Raw genomic sequence first — 19,837 nt, 5'->3', positions numbered from 1 at the left:
GTGGGCCAGCCCTTCCCTCTCTCTCGCTCCTCTCTCCGTCGCCCATTCACGACATCCTTCACTCCACTCCCTTTGCCACGAGTAAACATCACTCCAGGATTAATCAATATTAAGATTATGACTTGTCGTGAGAGTCACAATTGACGTCTAATGTGCCTTTGTTCTCGAATCAAAGTCTCCCTATTCCCGTCTCTCGTTCCGATGCCCAACACGAGACCCACACTTCTTTGCGCACTTTATCTATATATACAGAGAGATACGTAATAGTCGGAGTTCAGAGGGGCAATGATGCACAGTCCAGAGGTAGTGTGAGAGTTGGACATCGACACACGCGGAAATACACTCGTTGAGACAGAAATCAGAGACAAAATGCACATTGAAGGGTTTTCAACGTATATTTCGATGACGATCGCTTGTGTTGTGATCGAAACGTCGTAGTTTTTTTTATTTTTGTTGTTTTATTTTAACCTATTTCCGTGACTTTACCGAAAGACCCAAAGAATAAAATGTAATCAGTTCCTGGCGGCTCATTAACATAATTTATTCAGTTACACCGCCGCTCATTGGGGGAGGGGATTGATTGTTGAACCCCGCAAGTGACGTCATGTCACCTCCTGCTGCCGCGTAACGTCACGAGACACCAGGAAGCTGCCAGTCCACACGCGCGCTCACTGAGATCCGAGGTGAGAAGTTCACATCGTGGTTGTTGTCGTGGTGGTTGTTGTTGTTGTTGTTTACCCAGGTAGAGCCTCGCTCCGTCTCTCTCTCGTAGGGATATCAATTGAGTAGCAGCGAGTATGGAATCGACGTCCAGGTTGGAACATTACAACGCGGGGCCTTGCCTCCTGCTCTCGCCTGATTGCATTTGCTTTAATTCTCTGCTTAACTACTCTTTGGTTCTTTCGGTAAAGTCACGTAGAAAGAAAAATATATTAAATAATAGCATACGACGTTTCGATTGTAACACAAGCAATCATCATCAAGTACGAATGAATGAGAAAACAAACCTAGTAAACTTAGAAATATAATGCAATACAACTCAAGAGAGTCGGCTAACACAGCAGTCAACACCCTACCTGGTTGATTACGTTCTTCCAAAGATTGATACAATTTGAGAGAGACAAAAAAACACACGGAGACACAGACACATGAGCAGAGAGAGATAACACAGAGAGAGACACAACAACAACCGCCATTCACCACTAAGTGGCGGTGACGTCACCACGACGCTTGTGCCAGGCCATGTGCACCTTGAGAGAGACACACATAGGCACACAGATAAACAACGCCTCTCTGTCGAGGCCTTCATTAGAGAGAGAGGGGGGTGGTAGAGAAATTAGCATGTCAATAAGAGATTTAGAGCTTTCGTGACTGCAGGAAATACGAGAGCGACAACAGGACACAGAGAGAGAGAGAGAAAACACACTTAATCCAACAAACTTAGTCAAATTTGGAAATGTAATGCAATGCAACACAGAGAGTCGGTAAACACAATTAACGCATAGCCTGGTTGATTGCGTTCTTCCAAAGATTGCTACATTAGAAGTTAAGTGTGAAATTTGAGAGACAAAACACAGACATAAAGACCGACACAAGCAGAGAGAGACAACACAGAGACACACAGAGAGAAAACACACTGAATAAAACAAACTTAGTAAAATTTGGAAATGTAATGCAATGCAACACACAGAGTCGGTTAACACACAATGCATTGCCTGGTTGATTACGTTCTTCCAAAGATTGCTAAATTAGAAGTTAAGTGTGAAATTTGAGAGAGAGACAAGGTACAGACACGGAGACACAAAGACAGACACAAGTAGAGAGATAACACAGAGACACAGAGAGAGAGAAAACAAACTTAAAACCTCCCTGTAGAGGTGGTTCAAACTTGATTTGGAGACTTCGTGACTGTAGGAATTACTCTTAGGTTATTTCGGTCAAGTCACATAGAAAAAATAAATATTAAATAATTTTTTTTGATGAAATAAAGATTTTCTCTGCTTAAGTTTATTTTGTCTTCACCTTGCTCACTACTTTACAACTTTTTTCTTTTACATATTTCTACAGTTTTTTTTATTTCACAAGGCGTAGCCCACTTGAGCTGTACCGCTTTTTTCAGAAGCGACTGCCCACAACAAAGTGGCTTATCAACGTGTGGAAATGTATATCGGTCAAATACTCTAAACACGTGAGATGTTGAGTCTAATGTGGAGGGAAAAACCGGAGGGTCCGGAGGAAATTCCACGCGACCACGGGGAGAGAGACACGCAAACTCCAAATATACATCCGTAATACAGGTTTGTTTGAGTTAGATCGCGTAAATATGTAAAGATGTTGTTAAACCCGCCACAACCCGACACAGCCAACTAGTAAGGGTTGTCACATAAACAGAACGTGGCCAATTCGTCACGAGTACAGCCACACTGATTGTGTGTTGGAGAACCAAGCCACAACATTTACAATCCGAGTATGATGTTTGCCAGTAATTACAACCAGCTTCATCAGGCGACAGCCAAATTTTTGTGGCTTGGCTCTTTGAGACTATAAATCAGGTTGCTGGGTTTATAGCACAGCACAGTAACCTTTGCACTACCGCTCTCCACTCATGCACAAACATTATCATTGGAAGGATAGTATCTATTCAGTAATAACTAAGTTACCCGACTTCGCACAGGTCTCTGTAATCAAACATTAAGGTTAATGTCTTGTAATGCTGGCTTTATTAGAATTATTGAAACCTGCCAATGAAGTCTGAAAATGGATGTATATTGTCACGGTTTTTTGGTTGTGTTATACAATCGCACGGCTTGTTTGTTTCATAATGAGGACAGCTTTTAAATTCGTTGCCCTTGGAGAGCTTCAGGGATAGACAATGTTGAATATTTTGCCATCTGGTGGGTTTAATCGAATAAAGCTTCAATTTTGCCATTTATGTCGACAGCAAATTGGTGGAATTGCTCTTTGCATCTCAAGAATAGATTAAAGCTGCCGTTTCGCACCATTATCCTGAAGGCAAAGAAGTCCATGGCGGAAATCGTATTTTATGTTGACAAGCCTGTTGCTGGGTCAGTTTGGCAAAGTAGGAAATTGTAGCCATCATCACCTTGCCGGAAAATCTGTAGACTTTGAAAAGCATCATAGGATCAGTGTGTTTCATTTCTGTATAGGGTATTGTTCCTCAGTTGCAAGATGATGCCTCAAGTGACATGTTGTTCAGCAGTCAGAATGACAGCGACTTCAGATGTTGCGAGTGCATTTAAGCGGCACCCATGTTGACCATGTGGAGTTTAGTCGGCATCAATGACAACATTGTACTCTGAAGTCATCTTCTCCATGGCACACTTGAAACTGTGAACATAAAGAGTTTTGCTTATGGAGCATATCTTGCCACAGCAATATGACTTGCATCTGGGTGTTGATGACATTTTTTCCAATGCTGTCTAGTATTGTTCAGATACGCAAGTTGTTCTATGGTAATATAGGTAGGTTATTAGGTAGTGGCAGCAGACTGCCTATGCGATTATGTACCTGGCCCTGCACTTTAAATGTGGGCATGTAGCCAGATGTCAGGATGAATGAATTGGTTGGTGCCAAAACATGTAATTTTGAAGCATGAGATCTATCTTCTATTTTAAGGGACCTCCTATGCCAGGACCAAAATATGAGAATAGATTTTTTTTCCCCTTTTTTCTGGCAACAGAAAAACCTTTTACAAGGAATCGTGTCTGCATTAACCACAATACTTGTTGTCAGAATGCACATAAAAACATTATCTTATAATATATGTATTGTCTTTGAAACTGATTGGTCTGTCTCAGGTGTGGACCAATCAATTTCCAAGACAATGCATATTTTCTTCTTGGTTCTTTCGGTAAAGTCACGTAGAAGGGAAATAATAAAATAATACAAATAAAACAATACAATTCTCACGTTTCGACCACAACACAAGCAGCCGTCCTCAGGTGAAGACAGAGCTGTCTGAAAGACAGCACTCCAATGAACACTACTAAGCTTGGCAGCTTAAAATATGATGGGTCTTTACCGAAATTTAGAAATTTAATGCATATATTATTAGCGTATGTTTTTTGTTTACATTTTGACCACAAGTATTGTGGTTAATGCAGACATGATTCCTTAAAAAAGTGTTTTTTGTTGCCAGAAAAAGGGGACAACCCTATTTTCTATGTTCTATTGTTGTTTTGGAATTGGCTTGCATAGGTCGTGTTGGCAGGTATCAATACATGAACTCCCTCGGGATGGCCATTAATTGTAGGCAGCTGAACCGTGGTACAGTTAAATCTTGACTTAAAGCTTTTGTGACTGCAGGAATTCATATTCTTTGGGATGTGATACCTGACATACAATACCCTAGCGTCTACAAACTAAGATGTGTCTGCGGCAGTAGTTACATTGGGGAAACTAAGCGACATGTCTCGGACCGTATTCGTGAACATAAGGCAGATCTGAAACACGGTAGGACCAATACCTCGGCCGTGGCTGATCATTGTTTTAACGCGGTGGGATCACACGAAATGTATTTCTCTAAGACGAAGGTACTTTGCAAACCCACTGGCTATCAACAAAGATTCGTTCATGAAGCCATCTATTTTTTCAGACAGACCCAATTTCAACCGAGAAGATGGGTACAAACTTAACAATCCTTGGAAGGACGTTATCAACCAGTTTCAGTGATGTTCCCATCCTACCACCTTCTGATGTTAGCTGTTATTTTCGGCTCTCTGATTTTACATTAACAGGTAAAATTTCTCACACTAACACAGCCACCTTCGCCCGCCAATCTAGAGGTGGCGGCGGCTCTGTGATCTTACATTAACAAGCTAATCTCTCACGTTAACATAGCCACCTCAGCGCGCTTGCCGTGGAGGCCACTCACAGATCTTACATTAACATACTGCATTGGCATTGCTGCTGCATTGGCATTGCTGCCCCGCCCATGCTGCTGATGCTGCTCGCACACTTGGGCTATGCACATCTCCAAACCTTTCTAAACAGTTTGCCTTTAGAGGCTAACCCCTTTTCGTGATGATGACCGCTTGTGTTGCGATCGAAACGTAGTTTTTTGTTATTTTCTTAAACCTATCTACGTGACTTTACCGAAAGACCCAAAGAACATGGTACAGTTGCAGCATATTCCTGGAGGGTCTCCCTTGTATGTCATTGCATGGCAGTAGCTGCAAGAAGTAGGCATGGAACCAATGGCAACTAATTAATCAGAAGTGTAAATGAAGTGAGGAATGTGTGGAAAATACTTATTTTTGGCTGCAGTTGAGGCACCTGGTTGCAGACATTGTAGTGCTGTTTGCAATCTGCCTTGCTTGTTGGTGGACTGCAGTTTTATTCGCTGTGGCAGCAGCCATTTGTGCTGTTGAGGAGTTGCATTTTCTGTAGGTGCAAGCAAAGCAGCACTGGTAGCTTGCTTTCCTACTTCTTGCTCTACTGGAGTTTCATAAGCTGTAGGTGCAGCCATCGCAGCATTTGTACGAATGGCATCAATTATTGTTATCGCGTTTGGTGAAGAGAAACACACGTTTTCTGCAAGGCACATTATAGGTGGGGGTTAAAGTTAATAAGCAGAAAAAAATAGTAAATAGTGATTATGTATAGAGATTAAGAAAATGATAGTTGAATGTGTAATCGTTGTAGGAATGTAAAGCCATAGCGCAAAGGAACGAAGTATTTGTAGTGCTTGTTGTGGGTATTAATATAATGTGTGTGGTGGTGTCTACATATATAATTATTTTAACGCTAGTGCGTGTATTTGCATCTTTTTTATTCCTTACCAGGCGATGTAGACTTGATGTATTTAGTTGTAGCTGTTGTATAGCATCTCTGTTGTGTAAAAGGAGGTTGGGAGTGTTGGTACGTTGATGTAAATATTTTAGAATAGTACATTTTTTTTAAATATAGATATTGCAGTGTGTGTTAGAGGTGAGTCGTGCACATGCAGAGAGGACAGTAGGAGCCATAAGTGGATGAATTTGGCAGCAAAAACGCAGGGCTGATAATAGGGAAAGATAACGTGGTAAAAAAAAATAGCAATGCTGTGGAGACGCTTATGTTATGGTGAGTGCGTAGAATTGTAGGATCTGAAATGTCATAATGTTTTTGCATGTGTGGCAAACCAGAAGTAGTGAGAATGCCCCGGGCTTTAACACATGGCAAGAGAAAGAGAGGAGGGAGGTAAGAAGCAGGGGGTGTGTGCAGGTGGTACAGGTGTTGAAGGTGAGCAGGTAAGCTAAAAATAATGTGAAAAACACTAACTCACCTGTGAGTGTGCATGGAAAGTTTGGGGTGTGTTGGCGTAATTTGGTTCACGAAAAAATCGACACAAGCGCAAAGTCTGCTTTATCTTTATAGATTTATACTATTTTTTGTCTTGGAATATTTTTTGTATACGGTTTTTCCATGTTCATTTCAATTGTTGAGTTTATTTGGAATACAGTACACTATTTATTTAAATTGTGATGTAAATTTTAGTTGACGTTTACCTAACGCCATTACTCAGGTAAGGCTAAAGCTGCATGACCAGGAGTCGGAGCCATATCCTGTTCAACTTGGCTTGTGACAGAAATTCACTCTGTCCCCATGCATTACATTACATGTAGTTTGAAAAGCTCCCAATGGTCATATAAAACCGTTGCATTCGTTACGGTTACAATGATATGCTAATCGATGTCTGGTTATAGTTAAAGGATTGTTCCCTGCTGGTCAACCATGTTACATCTGCTGATGATTTGGTAATGGCTACTCAATGAGATGGAATTAGGGAATCTTGTTCTGTGGCTTGATAATTCCATCATGAAATGGGGCCTTGCAAATGTTCCACAAAAATAAATCACCTGCCTGGGAATTTTATGTCGTACAACACTGTACCTGCTCAACTCTGCATGAATAATCAGGCAGTTCTACAAGTGGTGGAGGAGCTCCCATACCTGGTTAATGTGTTCACGACCAGCTCTGGTTTGGCAGCCAAAGTCTCACTTAAAATTAGTCAAGCAGCATTCTTTCATTAGACTAACACTGTGGAAGGTGCCTGGACTTTTGCTCTATATAAAGCTGTGAGTGTCCATCGCCAAGGGCTAGTCCACCTGAGACCATCCCTCTTCCTGCCATGCTGGCATCGCACCCGCCCCTCACCCTTCATACTGCGGATGTTTTGTGCACAGGATGGCACCATGGAGCCATTTTGAGCTGGCCCGACTTGGTTACATGGGTCCCGCAGCTACGAGTCGCTTGTTGGCAAACATAACCCCTGGACCTGGCTCTAGGGGTGATATCAATATAGAATATATGTCAGGACGCCCCCCAATAGACTCCCCTGGAACTCCACCAGACACGTCCCACTGGACGAAGACACCAGGGCTGGCCCCATGACACGCTGGTGGGACTATGTTGCTCAGCTGGCCTGGGAACACTTTGGAATTCCCCAGATTGAGCTAGAGTCTGTCGCCAGGAAAAGGGAGGCCTGAACCGCCCTCCTCAGTGTGCTGCCACCGCGACCCTCACCAGGACAAGCGTTTTTAGAATCGAACGAACAAAGCTGTGATTCTTCTTGGCCACAGATATTACTCTGTGGATGCAAAATATGAACTTATTTAAATGACCATCTGTGCTGGTTTATACAGTGAAGGCTGGCCTGCCTATGATTCATCCTTAATTCAACCAGACTATGTTGTATTAAGCTTACAGATCCTTAATATATCATCAATCTATATATGTCAAAAATTGTCCATCTGTGGGTTTGTTTGTGGGTTTGTGTGTGTTCGCACGCTTGTGAATGATTTGCCTCTCCAATGGTAGGGTTTAAGTGAAAAAAAGGCAGTTACCATGCCGTAAGCCCTGCGGTGAGCAACCGCTATTACTTTTTCACATCCGTCAACTTTAAATTAGTTTAATTTAAATAAAATTAGTTTAATTAGCGATTTAGTGCGATTTGTGTGCGCTTACCTTTTATTTAAATATTTATGACGCGTGCGCTACCATACCAACTCACGCGCCTTTGGTGGAGGGGACGGCCCATGCCAAGTCGCACGCCATCGGTGGGAGTAAGGGGGACATTTTCCTTCACATTAAAAATGCCTTAAAAACACACTAAACGCTCACATTAATTCTTCACTGTGTGATGTCCCCCCCACCCCGATGCGTGCAGTTATTACTATACAGTCACTATATGCTACCACTATAGGCCGTAGATATTACTGCAGAGCGGCCAGGGAGATCGTGGCTGGGGGGGGGGGGGGGTCAGGGGTAGCAGCCCAGCCCTAGCCTGTCAAGGTGCCATCTCGGCCGGCTGGACAATCTAGGCGAGGCCGGAGGCTCTGCACTGTGCTAGGCCTCACCACGCCACTCTGTCAGATGAGTACTTTGTGCTATACAGTCGATAAATACTGTTATAGAGTCAGCATGTAATACTGTAGTGATAGCAGGTACCACCACGGTCGTTTTGCGCTGCTGTAATCATAGCTGGTACCACCACAGTCACTATGCACTGCTCTTAAATGTTTAAGAGTAGGTTTGAAATATTTTTTGGACCCGGGCAACGCCGGGCACTTCCCGCTAGTATAGAATATAATCTTAATCTTCTTTTTTCTTATATATAAAAGTCTCTGCGCGCTCGCGCTTGCGGGGGATTTGGCTCTCGGACGGTGGGCTTCACGTAGAAAAAAAAATTACAGGCGGCACGCCCCAAGCCCCGCCGTGGGAATAGGCTATTCCGTTTTCCCACCCGTAAACTTTAAAGTAGTTTAATTAACACATTTGTTCCGTTTCTATTATTAATTATTTACTTATTGCACGCCATCGACCCTACCAAGTGACGCCAATTGCGTGGGGGGGGCAGACCCTGCCAAGTGATGCGCGTTAGCTCGAGCTCACGGGGACATTTCCTTTTACGCGTTTTACAGCCAACACATACACACATAACGCTGCGGATATTCCTTCACAGTGTCATGTCCTCTTCGCCCCCCCTAACACGATGCGTCCAATTTATAGTACAGACTCCGTAGATAATAATATTTTAGTGCTTACATACCATTATTCTTGCACGCGCGGGGGATGCCCCTAGCCTGGAAATGTGCCAACTCCGCCGCCTCGCCAATGTAGGCCAGGATGGGGGCTACGCATGACACAAGGCCTCAACATGGCTATGGTAAGTACAAAGTTCCTTGCTTCTTACGCTAACTCAAGTCCATTGTTTACTATTGTTAAACACATTAGTTCACAAACATTGCAATAATAATGTTTGTGTGCAGATCATTAATCACGTTCATTGCTTATTATTATTAAACAAATCCCTTGCCAGATATTGTGTGCAGATAACAACTCAGGTTTCATTGTTTACCATTATGAAACAAGTTCACATGTTACAATAATTATGTTTGAGTGCACAAAACTCCTTTGGATTTTTAGGTTGCTCATTTTTACCTTTTTTTGCTGTCTTTTATGACGCTGCCACGGTCTACTGCCAGTCTGTGATTTCTGATTATTTCTTCAATAAATTTCTATTGTTTCCATTGCTCACGTCACGCTATTTCCTCATACGTAGTACTGCCATACTGATAGCTGTGCCATCATCGGGGATTGCTGTGCCCGTCAATGTGTGTGTCTTTGAGTCCATATGTGTGTGCGTGTAGAGCCATGCGTGTCTTTAACTGCATGTGTGTCTGTCTTTTTCTAACGGACAACACCCCATGTGTGTGTGTATGTCAAAGTGTTTATGTGTGTGTGTCAGTCCAAGTGTGCGTGTCAGTCCATTTGTGTGCGTGTAAATCCATGTGTGTGTGTAAGTACATGTGTGTTTACGTCAATGTGTGTGTGAGTCCACGTATTGCTGTGTGTGAGTCGGTGTGTGTGTGTGTGTAAGTCGCTGTATGTGTGTACATCCATATATGTGTGTGTAACTCCATGTGTGTGTATCTCAAGTGCATATCTATGTGTGTGTGAGTCCATGTGTGTGTGTGTCTGTAAGTCGATGTGTTTGTGTGTGTAAGTCGATATGTGCGTGTGTGTGTCTCAGTCCATGTGCGTGTGTGTTAGTCGCTGTGTGTGCATGCCTCCATGTTAGTCAGTGTAATCCATTTCTTTGTGTGTCTGTAGGTCCATGTGTGCATTTTAGTCCATGCGTGTGCTTTATTGACCTGCTCAAGGCCTATGATACCATCGGTAGGCCTGGCCTCTGGGTTGCTTTTCGTGCTTTCCGAGTCCCTGACCCACTGATTACCATCCTTAAGGACCTTCATGATGGTGAGCGGCCCCGCGTCTAACTACGTGGCCGTGAGTCAGAGCCATTTCCTTTACACCTTGGGGTGCAACAGGGATGTCCTCTGGCTCCCAAATTATTTTACATATATTTGGACCACGTAGTTCTTCAAGCCTTCAATGCCTGTACCGGAAGAATTCCCATCTGCTACAGATACAATGGGAGGCTGATCGATGCCCGGGTGCGGTCAAGGGGATGGCACCCTATTGCTCAACCACGTTATGTATGCCGATGATCTGCTAATTGCTACTCACTCGGAGGAAGAGTTCGAGGTACTGCTGCTGAACCTGGAGCTTGCCACCAAGAGGTGGGGCCTTACCATCAGCCCCACCAAAACTAAGCACCTGCCTGGCTATTTTGTACCATCGGACTGTTGTGTCTATACCCTTTTTTTTATATCTATATATCTTTTTTTAATTAAATAATGAAAACAACCCACTACAAGCACACCAGGAATCTGTGAAACGGCCATTAAACTGGTAAGAAGTCGGTCACAGAGAGGTCAGAGACATCCAGATGGACAAAGATCGATGGCCTGACCTCCCAAGACATCTTGAGATGCACGGAGGGGGTGCAGAGCAGAGTAAAGGATAATAACGGTTGCCACTCGCGTTTTCTTAACGTTTTCCTTACCGAAAAATAGAAACTTAACAAAGAGAATGAACCAACAAACAATAAGTTTTTTTATTATTAGTAATTCTCTTATATTACTCGTATTCACCGCATACATATTATTTAGAATTATATGTTTCCTATCTACATGACCTTCCTAAAAACTAAAAGAGTACGAATTCCAGAAAGCTTAAGTGGAAACATAGTTACACTTAACCTCAGGACATTAAAATATAACTCAAGAATAAATGTAACACACAAGACCACATAAATGTATTGCAAAAATCTCCTCAGCCACCTTTGTCTCCAACGGTCCAGCAAGCAGGGAGGGAGCAGGGAGGTCACAGGGGGGAGTCGGTGCCTGACATTCGAGAACATCTGTTTTTTTTCTGTTTGTTTTCTCTCGCAAGAGACGCGGAGAGAGGAGAGGGTGCTCGCGTTTTTGAGTTAAGCACGGCCGTCTTTGTCTCCCCGCAGCACAAACAGATGGCCCATGAATGCTTGGAGGGTTAAGAAAGGTCGCGAGGAGGGGTCGCGGGGGTGTCTGCTTCTTCTCGCTCTGTTGTTTTGTTGCCCGCTCGCAAGGAATGCGCAGAGAGGGGAGTCACGTTTTTAAGTTAAGCACAAGCGCGCTTAGCCAACAGGCAGTCTGGGTCGAGTCGTGCTCAGTCTCGCAACTCGGCTTGCGATGCAGCGTTGTGACAGGGCTCGCAAGAGAGCTGGGGCAAATCGTGCCTCGAGGAGAGATGGGACGACGAGACATCGTTAAGGTGACAGCCTGAATGAGCAGTCTGTCCGAGTCGCGCTCAGTCTCGCAACTCGTCTTGCGACGCGGCGTTGCGACGGGGCTCGCAAGAGAGCGGGGGCAGTTCGTGCCTCGAGGAGAGATGGAACGAGGAGGGGTCGTTCGAGTCGCAGAAGTCTGAGTTCAACCTGGGTCGGGGCTGGGTTTCAGCCGTGCTCCGGCTGGCGGAGCGTCTTGAGGAAACGAAACACCGATGCCGATAGCAGGTGTCGCTTCTCGCAGAACGAAGTTAAGTGCGAGTGAAGCTGGCAGCTGCACGAACAAGGGAGGCACGGAGAAGAGAGAGTGACGAGTGACGACAAGCAATCAACCTGTAAAAGGGCGGAAATCGCCGAGCGTCGACCAAGCGTGCAAAGCAGAGAGCGCGAAGCAGTGGAGAAAGCCTGATCAAACGGCTGTGAGGAAGAGGACAGCACCATCGAATGCGCCGTGTGTTTGAGGGCACACCGACCAACGACCAGTGTGAACAGACAAGACGTCCAGAGCGACGGCGAGCATCGTGCCGACTCAACAATCAATCGAGCAGTGGAGAAGCCGGGGGCTGCCACCAAGAGAGAGAAAGCGCCATCGAATGCGCAGTGTGTTTGATACTCAGACCGACCACCACCCAGTGAGCACAGCCGCGTCGTCCAGAGCCACAAGCCAACACAGCCTGAAGCAAGGGCGAGTGTCCGTGTGAAGTTGGCAACGATCAAGGAGAGAGCCACAACACAGCACGACTCGGGCGTCACCGAGCGTCGTGCCAACTCGTCATCTAGCAGTAGAGGGAGAGAGAGCGCAAGAGCAGCACGACTCGGACGTCACCGGGCGTCACCGAGCGTCGTGCCAACTCGTCATCTAGCAGTAGAGGGAGAGAGAGCGCAAGAGCAGCACGACTCGGACGTCACCGGGCGTCACCGAGCGTCGTGCCAACTCGTCATCCAGCAGTGGAGAGAGAGAGAGCGCAAAGCAGAGACACGTCCGAGCGAGGGCAGCAGCAGGGGCTCGCGGCGGCCACGCCCAATCGAGAGGAACACCTGGCCGCTGTTTGTATCCTCCCACACCACACAAGCTAACGACACAACTCCCGGCTCTAAGAATTAATTAATATTACAAGGGGACAACGCACACACAGCACGCACACGAATAAGACTTTCAAAAAAATTATCTTTGCGTTTCAAAAAGGGTTGCCATTTCGAGGTGGTGCGTTCACTACTAACTGATCGTGCAAAGCAGTTGCTGCCGTCGAGTTACATGAATAAGAAATGTTTTAGTCATTCATTTTCGTTAACTGCATAATCTCGCCAATGAAGAAGTATTTTTAGTCATTCAATTTCGTTAATTGCATAATCTTGCCCATGAATTTATTGACGTATACTTGCTTTCGGATAAGAGAGTGTCATGTGTTTGTTTAGAATTAAAATTGCTTAACACCAACTGTTCGAGTGCTTCTTTCCAAGTCCATGCAAAACTGTCTTATTCCTGAGAACTGTAGCCTGTGATGAGATCTGAAACTGGAGACCTAAAATAACAAACACACTAAGCTAATCAGTAAATGTTTAATCAATGATAATCGTGTTATCCTGATTGATATAACTCTGGATAAACGAAACTAAACTTAATTATCATAACTGATCACAGTAACATAATCGCAAGCATCTGCATAAATTACTACGATTATCTCCGCGATTATAATTTATGCATATAATTACACACATTATCATAATTTATGCATGTTAATACATACATTAACATAATTGATGCGATTTGCGCATTTTTTGGAAAATTATTAATTTTTATTATTTTTATCAAATTTCATAACCCAACACATACAACAGGACACTCCACCCCCACAACTCCCAATTGGTGATGGGGCAGTTGTGGAGACAGTGGAGAGTTTCCCATACCTTGCCAGTGTGCTAATGACTGGCTCCGGTTTAACAGCAAAGGTCTCACTCCGAATCAGTGGAGCTGCATTATCTTTTCATTGGCTGCGTAACGCTGTGTGGAAGCTACCTGGTCTATCACTCCATACGAAGCTTCAGGTCTTCTCGGCCACGGTCATTCCCTCCCTTCTCTACGCTTGCGAAACTTGGACCCCCCTAATGGAACATCCTCGCCAGTTAGAAACATTTAGGATGGCCTGCCGACGATCCATCCTGGGTTTAACCAGGCTGCATTGTGTGAGGACCTCACAAATCCTTGAAAGATGTGGACAAAGTCCCATCGGTGACCTCTGGCAGGCAAGGCTGCGTTTCCTGAGTCATGTAGCCCGCATGGCCAGCCACCGCATGCCTAAACAGCTTTTGTTCGGCCGGATCGAGGGGGCTAAACGGGCGCGGCACGGGCTGGAGAAGACATGGAGTGATGTGCTACAGGAGGACTTGGAGCTGAGTCCACTTGCGGATAACTGGTACCAGCCGTGTCAAGATCGGCCTCTGTGGAGGAGGCTCCTGAAGGACGCTACTGGCCAGTTGGAGGCAGTCACCCTCCAACAACAACGGAGGGCGGAGGAGCGACGCTCACAACAACGAGCGGAGCGCCGGGTGGCTAAAGCACAGAAAGTTGCTACAGTAGGGGCCACAGGTGGTGCATCAGCCAGTCGTCTCAGTCAGTCGACCTGTGCCATCTAGGTTTGCCCCGTGACCTCCTGCCAGCGGGCGTTCGACACTTCACGTGGCCTCAGCACATAGCCTGGCACAAGCATTGTTGTGACGTCACCGCCACGTAGTGGCGAATGACGGTTGTTGTTGTTCAGTCTATGTATATGTGGAATATGCCGCGCCACGCGTTCTGTGGGTCTGTTGCTATGCAAGCGAGCAGTGTACAGTAGGGGGTATTTGAGGACGAGCTTGTTGTCGGGCGTGAGGAGGACGTCGTTAAGATGGGTGACAGGTGTTAGGGGTAACCGAGGACACAGGCCGGTGATTGGCTAAGAGGGTGAGTGCTTAATGACTGGCGTCGCTCAGGCGGGAATAACAAGGCCACGTGAGGCTGGGGGCCTGGGGGCGAGGGGTAAAGCGTGGGGTGAGATGATTAATAGGGACTAATTGATACGGGGATAGAAGGCACAGCGCAAGAGAGAGACGGGAGTCTTGGTTAGAGCTGGAGTCTGGATAGGAGTTGGAGTGATGGTGCCCGGGATAGCGAGGAGCAGGAGTAAGTGGAGAAGATACGATAACGGTAGCAGTGGAGAGAGATAGGACAGAGTACGGTAGTAAGAGAACGTAGAGTGAGTGGTAGCAGTGGTAGCAGTGCATCGGAGCGATACAGAGTAGGGTAGCAGCGGAGTGACGGACTCTGGGAGAGCAGGAGAGAGAACGGAGAGACATAGAGCGCCGTTGATGGCGGATGGCGTGACGGAGCGAACGGGGAGACACGGAGTGGTGATGAGGAGAAGGTGTGGACTTTAAAGAGCAAATAAACGGAACGATAAAGACAACCCGAGTACGAGTCCTACATATATATGTGTGAGTCAATTCGTGCGTGTAACTCTATGTGTGTGTATCAAGGGATTTGCGTGTGTAACTACATGTGTGTCTGCCTTTTTCGCCCGGGCAACGCCGGGTACTAACCGCTAGTCATGTATACGCTTTGTCTGCCGAGCGTCACGTGATCACAACTGAGCCGATGGTTCTTCTCTCTCTCTCTCGCTGCGGAATTTTGGGTAATCGTCTCCCATGCTCGGTCTCAGTCGGTGTGCTTCACTCGTATAGTCAACATCCGTGCGAGCATATACTGTTTACTATAGTGTTGTGACCACGTGTGTGTGCGTAAAGCATGTTTTTATTCTGTGTCTAAGTGTAGTGATGAATCTGTTTAATGACAATGCAATGTCACATTTCCGCGAAATCCTCAAAAGGAGGCAAGAGCAAGTGTCATTGGATAGGTTCCCTGTTTAAAGTCGCACAAAAAGAAAAAGATTCCAGTGAGCCAACAGATGGTAGTGATTCCGTTAGTGACAGTGAAAGTCGTCCTACACAATAACCCTTCTCCTCTTGTCTCCTTCACACCAGCCACGTTTACATTTAATTGATAAATTTGATTACTTTATATAAAATTTAAATAATAGAAATATATAAAGGTATTTTGTATTAATCATTTTTATATAAATATTTTTGGGTTGTGGAACGAATCCTCAGAGTTTCCATTATTTCTTATGGGGAAATTCGCTTTGATATACGAGTGCTTTGGATTACAAACGCGTTTCCGGAACGAATTATGCTCGCAATCCAAGGTTTTACTATATTCCTTTTGACGCTAGACAGCCGAAATTGTGTGCTTGGAGTTTTGGGTAAACATTCATTTTGAAGATACTAGGGCATCCAGGAATATTTATGACCATTTGCCCTCTCATTGTGTGCCTTAACAGCCCGTGTGATGAATTGGGGAATCTTTTAAACTATATCATGAATATATGAATAAGTATAGATGTGTATGTCATGTGTAGCTGTGTATATATTCATTCCTCTGTGCCTCGATACTGACGTAGATGGTGTGGCTATGTTTTTCTGTCTGCAGCTGACGCTTCCTCTGCAGAATTGGTCTCATGGAGCAAAGGCACTCAGCGCAGCTCGATACCAAAAGAAAACAATGCGACCAGGATGCAAACAGCATGGATCGTACTGGGAATTTGACACAGGACCAGAGAAGTCACACAGGAGAGAAACCCTTCAGGTGCCCTCTGTGCGGGAAGGCATTTGCACAGTCATCAGATCTTCAGAGCCACCAGAGAACACACACGGGAGAGAAACCCTTCAAGTGCACTGTGTGTGAGAAGGCATTTGCATGGTCATCAAATCTTGAAAGACACCAGAGAACACACACAGGAGAGAAATCTTTCAAGTGCAATGTGTGTGAAAAGGCATTTGCACGGTCATCATATCTTACAATACACCATAGAACACACACGGGAGATAACCCCTTCAGGTGCACTTTGTGCTCGAAAGCATTTGCAGATTCATCACATCTTAAACTACACCAGAGAACACACACAGGAGAGAAGCCCTTCAAATGCAGTGTGTGTGGGAAAGCATTTGCACAGTCATCAGATCTTCAGAGCCACCAGAGAACACACACGGGAGAGAAACCCTTCAGGTGCCCTCTGTGCGGGAAGGCATTTGCACAGTCATCAGATCTTCAGATCCACCAGAGAACACACACGGGAGAGAAACCCTTCAAGTGCAGTGTGTGTGAGAAGGCATTTGCAAAGTCATCAAATCTTAAAAAACACCAGAGAACACACACAGGAGAGAAACCGTTCAAGTGCACTGTGTGTGAGAAGGCATTTGCACAGTCATCAGTTCTTCAGGGCCACCAGAGAACACACACAGGAGAGAAACCCTTCAAGTGCACTGTGTGTGAGAAGGCATTTACAGAGTCATCACATCTAAAAAAACACCAGAGAACACACACAGGAGAGAAACCCTTCAAGTGCAGTGTGTGTGGGAAGGCATTTTCAAGTTCATATCATCTTAAAATACACCAGACAACACACACAGGAGAGAAACTCTTCCTGTGCACTGTGTGTGGGAAGGCGTTTACAGGGTCATCAAGTCTTCAAAAGCACCAGAGAAAACATACAGGAGAGAAACCCTTCAAGTGCACTGTGTGTGAGAAGGCATTTGCACGGTCATCAGTTCTTCAGAGCCACCAAAAAACACACACAGGAGAGAAACCCTTCAAGTGCACTGTGTGTGAGAAGGCATTTTCAGAGTCATCAAATCTTAAAATACACCAGAGAATACACACAGGAGATAAACCCTTTAAGTGCACTCTGTGCGGGAAGGCGTTTTCACATTCACCACATCTTCATAGACACCAGAGAACACACAGTTATCAGAAGATCCCCAAGGAGTGTAGTCTGAAATCGACTTGTGAAAGTCAAAGTGCTGCAATGAGCCCATCCCTCCTGAAAAAAGAACCAGAAGTAATTTCTAGCTTGGACACTATAAAATGTATCGAGGTGAAATTTGAAGAGGCGAAGGTGAAATGTGAAGAAGTGATGGTAAGGAGCGAAGAAGTGAAGGTAAAATGTGAAGTGATGAGCGATGAATTGATGGTCAAATGTGAAGAAGTGATGGTGAAGAGCGAAGAAGTGACAATAAAATGTGAAGATGAAGATGCAACTCCAAAATTGGACCTTCACATCGATGGAGGCAATGTGAAGCAGGAGGAGACTTCTGACTGTGAGGCAGAGCGAGGCAACTCCCAGCAGTTTGTGGAAGTGGAGGTGTGGGTGGACTTCTTAGACAATACAAAGTCAAATGGAGACCCTGTCGATGTGTAAGCTTGACAATGAAGCTCCAATAGATTCACCTTTGTCACAGGCCTTTAATTAAAATAACGTGAAGGTGAACCTCAATTCCTAGGTTTAACCTGCAGAGTAAGAGCGGTCAGTATTTGCGGACCTGTGGGTTGGGTAGCTCTAACCAGGCACCAGAGCCAATAAGCTCCCAAGCATTGACTACGTTATAATAATATTAGCTTATAATTGTTTTTTTACCCTTGGTTATTCCCCTCAGCAACTCGGAATTTTGTATATCTCATCACAAACACTCGAAGAGCATGTTGTCTATATACCTTTTCCAAAAATGTATATTAAGAATGATTCTGCATATTTTTGTTGTTATAATTTTGATCGGGATGTAGCGCTGGGGCAGGGAAAGGATGAGTCACCCTCACCCCTCCCCTGCTGCCTCCTCCCTTGCCACACAAAAGACAGCTAGAAGATAATTACTCACAAGCCTACTTGGGAAGTCATAAAATGTAATAATAAACGGCAAACCCAAAGGGGGGCTCATGATATTCTGCGGGAAATCCCCAGTTAGCTTCAAGAGAAGGCCTTCAACAAAGAAACAACCCACAGCAAAACGAATATTAGACGGAAACAGCAGGAGTCGCGAACCTCCCCCGACAGCGAAATCCACCTAAGGGCAGTTAATCATTACGAGCTGACGGGTTTTTAAAAATACAACAGTAAAGTTCGAAGCTTAGCTATATCTTCAACCTCAGTATACATAAATATAACTTAATAATAAGAAGCACGAATCCTTGGCGATACAGATGGGGAACAAAGGTTAATAAACCCTCGGAATATCCTTGGTAACAACTATGGTATACCACAAATGTTGGTTAAGAATTAACCAAATAATTTATTAAACTGACACCTAGCGTCATTCAGAAGAGATACAATGCGAAATGTCAATCACACACGACCAAGATATGTATTCCACAGGATCAGAGCCTCACCAACCGCCTTCGTCTTCCAGTAGCTAACACAGCACATGGTAGCAGTGAATTATGTACGCAGGGAGGCACCGACCCCTTGTATATCAAATACCACGTGAGAATTCAAAACCGTGACGCGAGTGCTGTGAACGCTGCTCAAAACGTACTTTGAGTTGCTTGCTGAGTCAAAACTGGAAAGTGGTACGGTACCAAGCTATACGAGGTGTAAACATTTTTTTGTTTAACTTCCAACCCGTCAGGAGATGACGGAATATATGGGGACAGCAAGAACGCAAGAACAGAAATCAGTACTGCGAGTGGCAGGCTCCGGGGATTTTATCGTGACTGGCAAATTTGATAGGGAGCTCTGTATCGGCAGAAGCCACGCATCACGGAGAGTTAAACATGTTTGTGTCATTGAGAGAGGCTGCCAGCCAAGGCTGGTACTCGCAGTCTTACAATACAAACATGGGGAAGAGTGCAGGAGAATTACTATTCCCGGTGGCTGTGTACAGCCAACACATCAGAGTGACAATAGTTCTGATTGTGCTCCGATCAAAGTCAACCCTGGGAGGGAAAACTGTTGCAACTGTTGTGTGGTTACTCTTGACACCACTGGAGACTCGTAGATCCACACGGAGACGGAGCTTCATGTAAGGGCTTGAGCCAGTTTATTAACCACTCTTCACACGTCAGTACTGCACACTCACTGCCTACACTCCACCATTGACGCCTGCCCCCATTATGGTGCGCGTCAGAACTCTGGCCTGCACGTGGAACTGTCTCCCATTATTCTACGCCCCGGCACGGCTTTCCCTCGTCTCTCCCGGGCGGGGGCACGCTGCCATCACCGCCCGGCGACGTGGTTGGGCTTCTCACCCTCTAGCCTTCCTTCCGCGGCGGCTGGGCTGTTTCCACTGCAGGCACAGGTT

The 19,837-nt window shown here is 45.2% G+C and overlaps 1 protein-coding gene across 1 annotated transcript in view; it reads left to right on the top strand.

The window, feature by feature from the left end:
• The first annotated feature begins 628 nt into the window (after positions 1 to 628).
• The window catches only part of LOC133361587 (zinc finger protein 271-like), a 42,493-nt gene continuing 23,284 nt past the window's right edge, over positions 629 to 19,837 (top strand). The window contains exons 1-2 of the mRNA XM_061580511.1: positions 629 to 683; positions 16,197 to 17,961. Coding sequence (XP_061436495.1) covers positions 16,225 to 17,961 — 1,737 coding nt within the window. The 5' untranslated portion in view covers positions 629 to 683; positions 16,197 to 16,224. The remainder of the gene's footprint in view (positions 684 to 16,196; positions 17,962 to 19,837) is intronic.

This window comes from Lethenteron reissneri, unplaced genomic scaffold (assembly GCF_015708825.2).
Source record: "Lethenteron reissneri isolate LAM-NWPU_2019-01 unplaced genomic scaffold, ASM1570882v1 scaffold_115, whole genome shotgun sequence".
Classification (NCBI taxonomy): Eukaryota; Metazoa; Chordata; class Hyperoartia; order Petromyzontiformes; family Petromyzontidae; genus Lethenteron; species Lethenteron reissneri.
The sequence above is the reverse complement of the archived record's forward strand: the minus strand, read 5'-3'. Positions and strand labels throughout refer to the sequence as shown.